General features: G+C 44.7%; 1 protein-coding gene across 3 annotated transcripts in view; it reads right to left on the bottom strand.

Moving 5' to 3' along the window:
* Positions 1-12,396, bottom strand: part of LOC121554061 (septin-9) — a 73,396-nt gene that overhangs the window by 50,213 nt on the left and 10,787 nt on the right. The window contains exon 1 of one of the 3 annotated variants that reach the window (XM_041867504.2): positions 7,093-7,320. The exons of 1 other annotated variant lie outside the window; for it this stretch is intronic. In XM_041867504.2, the coding sequence (XP_041723438.2) occupies positions 7,093-7,147 (55 nt within the window). In that variant the 5' untranslated portion in view covers positions 7,148-7,320. Of the gene's footprint in view, positions 1-3,476; positions 3,496-7,092; positions 7,321-12,396 lie in introns of those variants that run through there. One more of the 3 variants, XM_041867508.2, reaches the window with a different exon arrangement.

Raw genomic sequence — 12,396 nt, 5'->3', positions numbered from 1 at the left:
TGAAGGGTCTCATGTGTACATACTGTAGGTGTTAAATGCTCCTAACTACCCCCAAAACACCTTAAAGTAATGGTGGTAAGTGGAGTTCTCAACTAAACATTTATTTCCAATGACTAACTGTTATTCTCTCAAGCTTCCTCCATTACGCTGTCATGACTTGGGGAATATTGTAGTTAAATTCCGGAGTCTACGAGGCATTATAAAAACGTTTTGATCCTCCACTTTAAGGATGTGTGTTGCTTTTGCTGTTACTGAAAACACATCCCATCTCCCATATCTTTAATTAGAATGGGAGACCCAATCCCTTATGCCGCTTATAAAACATAACACGGTTATAAGTTATTTCCATGTCCAAACCACTTTGCCACTGGACTCCATCCCCCATAACCCCCCTTTCCTCCCTCTTGTGTTTTATGATTGTGCTGAGTGAGTCCAAGGTGGCGGCTACTTTCAACTCGGTCCAGGACTAGGACTTGACTGCCAAATCAGTTTGCTGCTTAGTGCTTAGCAAACAGTGAGCAGGAAGACCATTGGCGTATTTAATCAAATCAAATCAAATTTTATTGGTCACATGCGCCGAATACAACAGGTGCAGACATTACAGTGAAATGCTTACTTACAGCCCTTAACCAACAGTGCATTTATTTTAAACAAAAAAAGTAAGAATAAAACAACAACAAAAAAAGTGTTGAGAAAAAAAGAGCAGAAGTTAAATAAAGTGACAGTAGGGAGGCTATATATACAGTAAAATAAAGTGACAGTAGGGAGGCTATATATACAGGGGGGTACCGTTGCAGAGTCAATGTGCGGGGGCACCGGCTAGTTGAGGTAGTTGAGGTAATGATCTGAGGTAGTGATCTGAAATGTTCTGAACGTTGCAGATAGAAATAGAATGAATAGAGCTGACACGATTCCCTATTCAGATAAACAGTCAGTCCTTACTTTTCTACAACATACATTTCTATCTGAATGTTCTGTAACGTTACATGCTCTTGAACAGGCCCCAGGGTTGCCTGCATAGAGAGACAGTCAGTATAAGCCTAACACTGAGTGTTATTATCAGAGAGAGACTGTACAATGTATGATTTAATGCTCAATGCTTAAAAACAGTCGGCTGGCTGTAAGACCAAAGACCATGGTTGCATAGAGAGACTGTCAGACACACATAACACTGATAGGACTTAAGTGTTATCATAACATCCAAGATGGCTGCATATAATTTAATATGACCTAGAAATTCAACTTACTCAACGGTCACCATATGCCTTAGAATGACTTGGAAAGAGAGACATTAAGGGGATTATTATAGCAAAGAGGAACGTTCCTCGACTCAGTTCTACCATGCGGTTTTCCATGGTTTTCCATACATTCAGAGGTCACTCTTTCCAACATCATTCCACTAGAAGACAGACAGAGAAGAAGGATCACGTATTTCCGAGGAAGCATCCAAGGATATCCCTGTCATGGATTTCACACGTGCTAGATTGGCCTGGGATCACGGCGCGCCAGTATCCCGACGTGAGCGAAGGCCAGACGAACGATACCGTCTCATCCCTCCAGTGAAATGGCATTCCCAGACAATGAGCTGGAAATACAGAAAGTCTCTGTGGAATCTCCTTCACAACAGTTCAGAGTCTACTTCTCTCTCCCTGTGTAGCCTACCTCTTAGTGTCCAGTATCTCACAGCCTCTTGTGAGAGGATGACCATAACAACAGCCAAAGGGCCAGGCATTCTTCCTGACCAAGAACAAATCTGGGCTGCTGTCCAGGCCTATAACTGGGCCAGCAGAGTTTTTCCTGGTCAGATCATGTGGTCAGGAAAACTCCTGGTCCTAGCATGGCACAACACACTAAGATGGAGGTTCTCTCCCACCTGGCCTAAATAGTAGGGCCGGGAAGATACCAGTATCGCAAAGAAATGTCTATGTCAAAAATGAAAACACGAAGCAGACCAAACTCTTTGGTCCTTTAAAAACCTGCTGTAAAATATTGTGTACTAGCTTGGAAAATAAATAAATGTGACTCTGGATGACAACATAATGATGTTTGTTTCCAACATTATAACTGTTTTCCTAAAGAAGTTAAATCAGCTTCGTATTTTGTTTCCTTGCCACGACACTAACGAGTATCGCGATACTGGTATCGTCCCAGCCCTACTAAATAGGTTTAAATAGAGAAGAAGAAACATACTTTTGTTCTGTCTCCCACCCTGCTAGGCCCAGGTGCTAGCCTTGACTTCCTGTCCCTGTGTGCATCACTGGCGTTAACTCATCTCGTCAAGGACACACAGATACAGATACAATAATGAACAACAGATTCTGTACAGCTCTGATGCAGCTATAAAGAGATAGGCTTATGATAAACATCACACAGTTATGCAGGTGCTTTTATCTAATGGTTTGAGTTAACTGTCAGTATGCATTTCACTGTTAGTCTACACCTGTTGTTTACGAAGCATGTGACAACTAAAATTAGATTTTTATGCAGGATATGGGTATCGAGCTGAGAAATGTAACTATTGTGAGAACCATGCTCCAACCAAATGAGACATCAGAACCACAACGTATTGTTTCCTGTTTACAGTCTCACGGTAGTTATAGAAAGAGACTGACTTCATGGTTGTGTTTTGAGCCAATGCGGTGATCTGCTTTTACAGCCAATCAAGGTGTGGGTTCTGACTAAGGTCAAAAAATTCAGAGTCATCACCGCATCCTGTTGTGGGGTTTAGTGAGGCTAGAGAAAAGATTGAACACTGAGGAAAGAGAGGGCGAGAGAGAGAGAGCCCATAGACTTATACTAAAACTGACTAAAAAGGTCAAGACATGAGGTTGTGTTCTCTAGGGTCCACTGTTGCACTACTGCCCATCAACATCAGTACAGTATCCCACTAACAAGGCCAAGGGACGTCATGGTGGCCTTCATGTAAGAGTCGAAGGCCTTGATCAGTCCTCCTTCTCTGAGATGCTTTCTGAGTACGGGCCCAGAGTTCCATGGCATGGCGTCTGAGTCCTGATGTGACCGGCTAGATCAGCTTCCTCAAAGAGAGGGGTCTAGACAGGGGCCAGACGGCCTTCAGACGGCCTCTTAGAACTGAGGAGTGAAGGGAGCTCTCCTGGGGACCGCAACTCTGAGGCCCAAATGCTAGAGTTTCATCAGTGTGTGTGTGTGTGTCTAGTCTAATTTATGTCTATTGGGCTGGATGTGCAAGTCTGTGTTTTGAGGGTTCTTTAGGGGAGAACGGCCAACTGTACTGTAGCAAATATATAGTATTACACATTATCTATGGGATACTGAAGAAGATATTGCCAAATAATATTGCTGACGTTTCTCTGCTCATATAACACCATGCTATTACATTTACATTTTAGTCATTTAACACCTCTATCAAGTGAATACATTTTTTTCTGTTGGTTCCCGCTCTGGCTCCCGGTTCCCCAATTCGGCACTTAGATAGGTTGTCTCACTGAACCACTCACCCATCTCTTACATTCCAGCCTCGCTCACTTTCTGATCAGTATCACATGACGGTAGAACTATGAGGACGCTGATAGTTACTGTAATACTGCCAGATAATGGTCTGTGAAAACATAAAGAGGCATGATGATATAATGCTGGCATTTAAAACTGTGCAGTGTCAGACATATACTACTGTACATACAATGCCAAACCCACTGGCAAAACAGTGATTATGGCTTGAATTAAATGTCTATTCAAGTATTTGAAAACACTTTATCTTGATACACTAACACAAACTATAATGGTAATGTTTAACTCCATGGTACTACATACACACGTTTACGCACATAGCGGTTCTGCCAGTGTCAACAGAAGCGGGCTACAACATTATGCAGTGGAATTATAATATCATAGAAATCTTTCAAAACCAAGTCTGACAAGGCAAGGCCAGTGATTGACCGATAAAGTTACACAAATCCTCCCCTATGATATTTCACTTGGTCAGTCCAAAGCTTAGCCACCGCTAATGTTAGGGTGTCAAACATACACTTCCTCCTGTCTTCTCTGGACAGTGTTGGGTTTATGCTGACACACGCCGTGTGTGACTCACTCGTGGTCAGGCTGACACCCGGTTCAGCACAAAATAATTCTAGTAGAGAGAGCGAGCGAGCGAGACAAAGGGAGAGAGAAAGAAAGATATGGAGGAACTCAAAGCGAATGCAGCTGTTGGTAGTTCAGTAGTACCTGGCTCCATACCCTTCAGTCTGAACCCCTGGGTGCTTGGCAGGTAAGGCCTAGTTCATTCCTTTGAACAGGCAACAGCCACAGGTTAACGACTATAAAGCCTTCTGTACTGCAGGCTACAGCCATCCTGATTTAAATCACTTGTTGACCACTGGAGCCGTTTACAATGTTAGAAGTATCAAGAGTGGACGGATTCCAAACAACACCTGCAGCTATTTCAAACTCCACCATAGCAAACAGATCGTGAGAGGGCTATTCACTATTGATGAGTAGGCCTATTCACTATTTACAGTGAGGGAAAAAAGTATTTGATCCCCTGCTGATTTTGTACGTTTGCCCACTGACAAAGAAATGATCAGTCTATAATTTTAATGGTAGGTTTATTTGAACAGTGAGAGACAGAATAACAACAACAAAAAGGGACGATGGACGGGGCCATGTACCGTCAAATCTTGGGTGAGAACCTCCTTCCCTCAGCCAGGGCATTGAAAATGGGTCGTGGATGGGTATTCCAGCATGACAATGACCCAAAACACACGGCCAAGGCAACAAAGGAGTGGCTCAAGAAGAAGCACATTAAGGTCCTGGAGTTATTCTGTCTCTCACTGTTCAAATAAACCTACCATTAAAATTATAGACTGATCATTTCTTTGTCAGTGGGCAAACGTACAAAATCAGCAGGGATCAAATACTTTTTTCCCTCACTGTAGTTGATTCACTATTCAGCTGATTCAATTTATCAGAGAGCAATAAGAGACCAAGGCTTATGACTTGATGTTGATCTCAGATGCACTCAAAAAGAAGAAATAAAAATCCATACCAATCTAAAAACACACACACTGTCCACAAACATTAAGCCTCTGGAAAATCCCCACACTTCTAGTTTGAGCTGAGAGACAGACAGATCAGAGACTGGAGACCAGACTGGCCAGTAAATAGCAGAGTAGACCTACGTCAGCTGGGCTTCAGCAGTAGTGTGTGACCAGTATTGACATTTCTACACAGTTCCAGATCAGATACCAGGGAGAATCAGATACCAGCAGAATCCACAACTGCCTGAGAGGACAAGACTGAGTGACAGAGTTGTTGACATCATCCTGTTACCATGGCACTGATATGGTATTGTTCATCCATTTGATCATACAGTACTGATAATGTAAAGTTAACATTACACTGTACCTACAAAATGTGTGCAACGCAACCTGCATAGTAATAAACTGAGTCTTACAAAAAAGTGGTGTACAAGACCCCAGAGATGGTCATAAAAGTGCACGCACACTCTACCAAATATACATAAACAAATGCCACTTTAAAAGAGAGCCCAGGCAGTAGAACACATGTTTACTCTACCTATTGTTGGCAGGGTAACACACACACAGGCTCTCGGTGGAATTGCCTCTCCCTGCCCAAACGCCCAGTTCCATACTACATCAGCACGCTCCCTCAGAACACATCATCACTCACTAAAAAACTACCTGGAAATAAACCTACAGATGTGAGAGATAGAGTCTGGTCTGTCCGGTATGGAGAGAACACCCATAACCACAACCCTTTCTCTCAAAAGAACAAGGTCTTACCCTCATGCAATGACTGATATTGTTTTAAACTTCATCGACTCTAAACTACTTTCTGAAGCAGGACCACACATCCAGAAGAGTACATCTGAGGGAGTGACTGATCTGACCAAGAGAGCGAGAACCCAACGCTCATCAAGTTTTGGACTGTGTCCATCTAACCCTAAAGAAATTAATTAATAATACTAACTATGTTCAGTCACACATTCAGATTCTCAGATTTGAGGGAGTAAACTCACTTTCAGTTCAATGTGTGTGTGGTTTGGTTTAACTATCCTTGAGGGGACCAGAGTCCTCACAAGGATAGTAAAACAAGGACAATGTAGACAAATGGGTACATTTTGTCAAGCCCACAAGGAAAAAGCCTTTTTTAGGCTTATGGGTTAGGTTTAGGGTTACAATTAGGGTTAGAATTAGAGTTAGGGTTAGGTTGAGTTTTAGGGTTAAGGTAAGATTAAGGATTAGGGGTTAGGGCAGGGTTTCCCAAACTCGGTCCTTGGGACCCCAAGGGGTGCATATTTTGGTTTTTGCCCTAGCACTACACAGCTGATTCAAATAATCAACTAATCATCAAGCTTTGAATCAGCTGTTTAGTTAGGGCAAAAAAACAAAATATGCACCCCTTGGGGTCCGAGGACTGAGTTTGGAAAACGCTGGGTTAGGGAAAATAGGATTTTGAATGGGAATCAATTGTTTGTTCCCCACAAGGATAGCAAAACAAACGTGTGTGTGTGTGGCTTCTGTGTGTGCGGCATCTGTCAGACCTCTCACAGCTGGAGGGAAGGACACACTCGGACCGGAGGAGGAAGAGGAAAGGAGGAAGAGGACAATAACAAAGGAAATCAATGGCAGCTTCACAGGACAGCTAGGAAAACAAAGGAGAGAGACAGAGGACACACTGAGGAGTTGTGAATGAATGGGGGTTTGGTGTGGTGGCCAGATGTGAGGCTTTACTATGAGTCCCTTTAATGCTTTCAGCTGGAAGGTTTCCTGTGGTGAAGTAGCACTGTCAATACTGGGGTACTCTACTGACGTAACTAGCATATAATCAATAACAGACTGGGATTAAGAGACTGAGGGGAACACATGCCCACTGCGCACACACACATGCATTCGTATGCACACGCACGCACGAGAAACAAAAACAGAGAGGGAGAGACCAGTGCTGTTAAGTGAAGAATAGGCTAGTGACTCAATTGTAGATTCGATCTAGAATTAGTCCATTTTTGACAGCAGTTATCTTCAGTTGTTAGTCATCACTGGCTGTCGATAGGAACGTCTGTGACAAATAAAAGAGAGTAATCAAAACAAGACAAACCTTCAAAGTCAGAGATAATTCCGTCCAAGTGAGCAGTAACCTTGGAGTCAGACATCTTGCTGGTTTGATATCAAAGTAAAACAGAATTCCCAAATCCCTTCCCAATCAAGGTAACGTTCCAGAGTCCCTCTACTGATTCTAAACAAATCCCAAATTAGGAGCCAGTGTAAAAAACGAGACTGCTGTGTAGTAGATCTGATCCAAGCCCACAGCTTTCTTAAAGGAGCCACTTATTTTTCTCAGCTTCCTATGCCTGGCACTACATCGAAGCGTTCAGTCTTCAGAGAGTGAAAGGCAAGCCCTCCTCTCCTCAGAGAGAAGCTCCCTCCCTCTTTTTTCGTGGATCTCCCTGCCTGCCGTCTCCCTCTTAATAAGTGTGCGTGAACGCATGACTGTGTCTGTGTGTCAAGTCTGATCCCATAACATTGTACAACATGTAAAAAGATATGAGCCAACAGGGGAAATGTCACACAGCCACTTCACCAACTTAAACCAAGTTCCTGGCTTCATGTAATCAACCAGCAAGCTCCCCTTTCTTAAACCTCAAGCCACTCAGTCCCACTCCACTCAAGTGAACACGAACTGACCATCTCAGAAAGTACGTCAGTAGTTATAGATAAACATGGAATTCTGCCTCACTACCACTAATTAAAGAACACTCACTTCTCTGGTACTTTCCTAACACATAAAGTATGTCTGCATCTGCAATAGCACCCTTTTCCCTATATAGGGCTCTGGTCAACATTTTTGCACTATATGAGCCCTGGTCAAAAGTAGTGCACCATATAGGGAATAGGGTGCCATTTCAGACTCATCCTTAGACTCACTACCTCTCTAATTAAAGAACACTCACTTCTCTGGAAGTTTCCTGACTGACAGAGAACGACTGACTACGCTGTAGGGCCTAGAGCGGCTAAGGAGCGAGTCACACACAAACTCGCTCCCTGTAAAAAAACTGTTCCAAGAGAAACACAGGAAGTTAAGATCTGTGGGGATCTCGGAGAGTGCGTAACCTAATAACACAGCGCGGGAATGAGATTGATAACAAGACAGCGTTTGATCTGGGTAGTGATTACATGTCCTTACGCGTGGATTGGGGACTACTTTTTTGGAGTGAGTAACAAGTTCTGACAGCTTGGAAAACTGTTGATGTAAAAACAATAGAAAGTGATGAAAAATAACAGATTGTTGACCTTGTGTTTCTTACTAACGTCTGCACCGCTGTCACCCTGCAGGATATTAGCATTAGGAAGCATTACCAGAGCTATCTGCTTTTGATCTCCCGTTAGCATTCTACGCTAACAAAGCAATAGCGTAACTAGCGATGAGTGACTCATGGCTTTTCCAAAGCAATTCACTTCCTATTTGGAGCCAGACATGTTGAGGCCTATAGGAAGTCAACATTTTAATCACACAGTGTATTACACCCTTAGTGGAGCATATGGACCATACAGAGGACCACTCTGATGCCAACAACCCATTCAAAGGAAAAAAAGAGCTTGTTAGCAGGACGCCACAACGTCTTGTGAATATGTACTATGTATACTAGCCTGCTGTATGAATGAAAAGGTATTTTTGAGAAGGTCAATGTCAATATAGGAGCCTGGTCCCATCTGGTGGCTGGCGTCGTCTCACCATAACACCAGGTCAGGAGAGGTCCTGTTGTGTTTTATTGTATGTTCTGGTTCCTTTGTATGGTCAGTGTCTAGAGACCAGGGCCAGAGGCTGCCAGGTAGAGAGAGAGAGAGTGTGTGTGTGTGTCTAAGGACTATGGAGTGTGTGTGTTTATGATATATACCAGTTATAGGACTGGAATACCTCTGCTAGACTGCTACCATGTTTTTTTACCACTTGTGCTGTGTTGGAAAGGTTGCAGTCTCCTATGGATTGTGTAGGGTGCCTCTCAGTGCTGAAGGCAACCATGGGTTGAGTCAGCCTCATAAGTACGCACATAGCCACATTCTGTGTGTCATACATCCAGTAACCGGTGTATAGGTGTGTGTGGTGTGTGTGCGCGCGCGTGTGTACATGCTCACTAACCCATGCATGTGCATTCATTTACACATCTTTGTTCAAATGTAGCAGTGTGTGGCCCCCTGGTACTCAGCCCCAGTGGCAGGACTGTAAACCATATGCCACACAGCCTCAGTCCTCAATTAAACCAAAACACACAGTGTGAAATACACACCTTCCCAGCCAGCATATATTTATCTAAACACGCACGCAAACACGCACACACATGCATATGATGGCTCCCTCCCAGGCATAGAGAGACAGATTTTCAAAACAACATCTGGAGCGTGTGTGTGTGTATGTGTATGTGTGTGTGTTTGTTTCAGTACCCCTGAAATAGCCCAGTAAACAGTGTTTGAAGGCTCAGGGCTAAACTGTAGAAAAATCCCCACCAAAACAATACAGCCTGGTCCTGGATCATGGTAGAGAGAGAGAGAGGAGACAGGAGAGCTGTGGTGTAGATTCATGTTGCTTGTGTAAAAGAGTGCCGGTTTGTCAGTACAATGTACTTATAGGATAGCCTGGTCTAGGACTCTTCACACATTCAACTATTCACACTGACTACTTCACATCATCCCTCCACAGTATTGACTTGGGTTAGCTTTGTCACTTACTGTGTAGGCCTCCTAATACTTCACTGGTTGTACCTGCAGACTTGGTTGTCAGGTCAATTTCAGATGAATAGGAACACACAACCATAGATGTTCATCATCAGGAAGTGACACAAAACCAGTTGCCCCACATCAATTCCATTTATGAGTGTATGTGTGTGGGATTAGACAGTTTAGTTTCTCTAAAATGACACCTTTTAAAAAGTGATTGTCCTGACCTTTCAGTCCAGACAGTGTGGCAACACTACACTGCTGATAGAATTAACGGAGCTAAATCCACATGGCTTCAATAAAAGCTTGAGTAGAGAAACGCTACGTAATTAAACGGTATAATAAAACTCAGAGAAAGAGGGAGAGAGAGAGCGACAGAGAGAGCGAGAGAGCTGTCCAACTATAACTTGTAAACACGCCAGGCCTCCCAGCCTGACTGGATCATTTCACACTTTGCCCATCAGGCATAAAACACACTCTGTGCGATGAAGTGTGCCTTTTCACACGTCATGTTATGCTGCGTTTAGACGAGGGACGCAAAAACTGTCATACCAGTCGTCATCAAATCACATTTTATTTGTCACATGCGCTGAATACAACTGGTGTAGACTTTACCGTGAAATGCTTGCTTACAAGCCCTTCCCAACAATGCAGAGTTCAAAAATAAAATTGTAACACAAGATGAATCAAATAAAGCACACAAGAATGGAGCTATATACAGGGAGTACCAGTACCAGATCAATGTGCAGAGGTATGAGGTATTTGAGGTTGATATGTACATGAAGGCAGGGTAAAGTGACTAGGCATCAGGATAGATAATAATAAGGTATTTGAGGTAGATATGTACATGAAGGCAGGGTAAAGTGACTAGGCATCAGGATATATAATAATAAGGTATTTGAGGTAGATATGTACATGAAGGCAGGGTAAAGTGACTAGGCATCAGGATAGATAATAATCAGGTATTTGAGGCAGATATGTACATGAAGGCAGGGTAAAGTGACTAGGCATCCGGATTGATAATAATAAGGTATTTGAGGTAGATATGTACATGAAGGCATGAAGTAAAGTGACTAGGCATCAGGATAGATAATAATAAGGTATTTGAGGTAGATATGTACATGAAGGCAGGGTAAAGTGACTAGGCATCAGGATGGATAATAATAAGGTATTGTCACGATGTTTAAATGGTGGTGTGGAATCAGGCGCAGAAGCAGATGTACAGTCCAACAAGACTTTACTAGAGAGCAAAATATCCAAAAAACGGCCTGAGGCCAAACAGACGACACAGGCGTCAAACACGAACGCCAAACATAGGGCGCAAAAAAGGAAGCTAATCGTTACTGGCGTGCCGAAACACGGGTAACGCACAAACACCTGACACGAAACAATTACACACAACACTACACTAACAACAAGGAAACTAAATAGGGTGCTTAATGAGACATAACACAAGACAGGTGTGGCTAACAGACAAAACTAATCAAACAGGAAACATGGAACATACACCGGTGGCAGCTAGAATTCCGGAGCGACGACGCGAAACCTGCCCGAACAAGGGAGAGGCAGCCTCGCGAAACCGTGACAGCCCCCCTTGACGCGCGGCTCAGACGTGCGCCGACTCCGGCCTTGGGGCGACCCGGAGGACGTGGAGCAGGGCGCGTCGGATACCCCCGATGGAATTCCGTCCAGGAGCGACGGTCCAAAATGTCTCTCCTCGCACCCAGCACCCGCTCCTCCGGACCGTACCCTCCCACTCCACTAGATACTGGAGACCCCCCATCCGAAGCGTCTCGAATCCAAGATGGACCTCACGAGTACGCCGGTGCCCTCGATGTCCAATGGGGCGGGGGAGTCTCCCTATCTCATTTTCTTGGAGCGGCCCTCTCCACCGGCCTGAGAAGGGACACATGGAACAGGGGTTAATACACTTATACTCCACAGGTAGCTGTAATCTATAACATACCTCGTTCAACCTTCTCAGGACTTTAAATGGCCCCGCAAACCGCCGACCCAGTTTCCGACAGGGCAGGCGGAGGGGCAGGTTTCTGGTAGAGAGCCAGACTCGATCACCAGGTGCGTACCACCGGTGCCTCACTGCGGTGGAGATCAGCGCTTTGCTTCGCCTTCTGCCGCGTCGGAGGGCCCGCTGCAGGTGGCGTGGTTTTTGCAGCGTCCAGTCTCCTCCGAGCGCCGCGCCCACTCATCCACCGCAGAGCCTCGAGTCTGCGCTCTGCTGCCAGAGTGCCAGACTCGACTGGTAACCTAACACACATTGAAATGGAGTTAGGTTAGTGGAGGAATGCGTAGGGAATTCTGGGCCATCTCGGCCCAGGAACATACCTTGACCACTCCTCCGGCCGGTCCTGGCAGTATGTTCTAGAAACCTACCCACATCCTGGTTTACGCGTTCCACCTGCCCATTACTCTCCGGGTGGTACCCCGAGGTGAGGCTCACCGAGACCCCAACCGCTCCATAAACGCTCTCCAGACTCTGGAGGTGAATTCGGGGACCCCGATCAGCCACAATGTCCTCGGGTACCCCGGAGTGCCGGAACACATGGGTGAACAGTGCCTCGAAGCAGTTTGTAGGGCAGTAGGAAGACCCGGCATGGGGAGCAAACGCACAGGCCTTCAGAGAACTCGGATCCACAACGACCAGGATAGTAGTATTCCCTTGGGAGAGGGG

This window comes from Coregonus clupeaformis, chromosome 38 (assembly GCF_020615455.1).
Source record: "Coregonus clupeaformis isolate EN_2021a chromosome 38, ASM2061545v1, whole genome shotgun sequence".
Lineage (NCBI taxonomy): Eukaryota > Metazoa > Chordata > Actinopteri > Salmoniformes > Salmonidae > Coregonus > Coregonus clupeaformis.
This window is presented reverse-complemented; position numbering and strand designations above follow the sequence as displayed.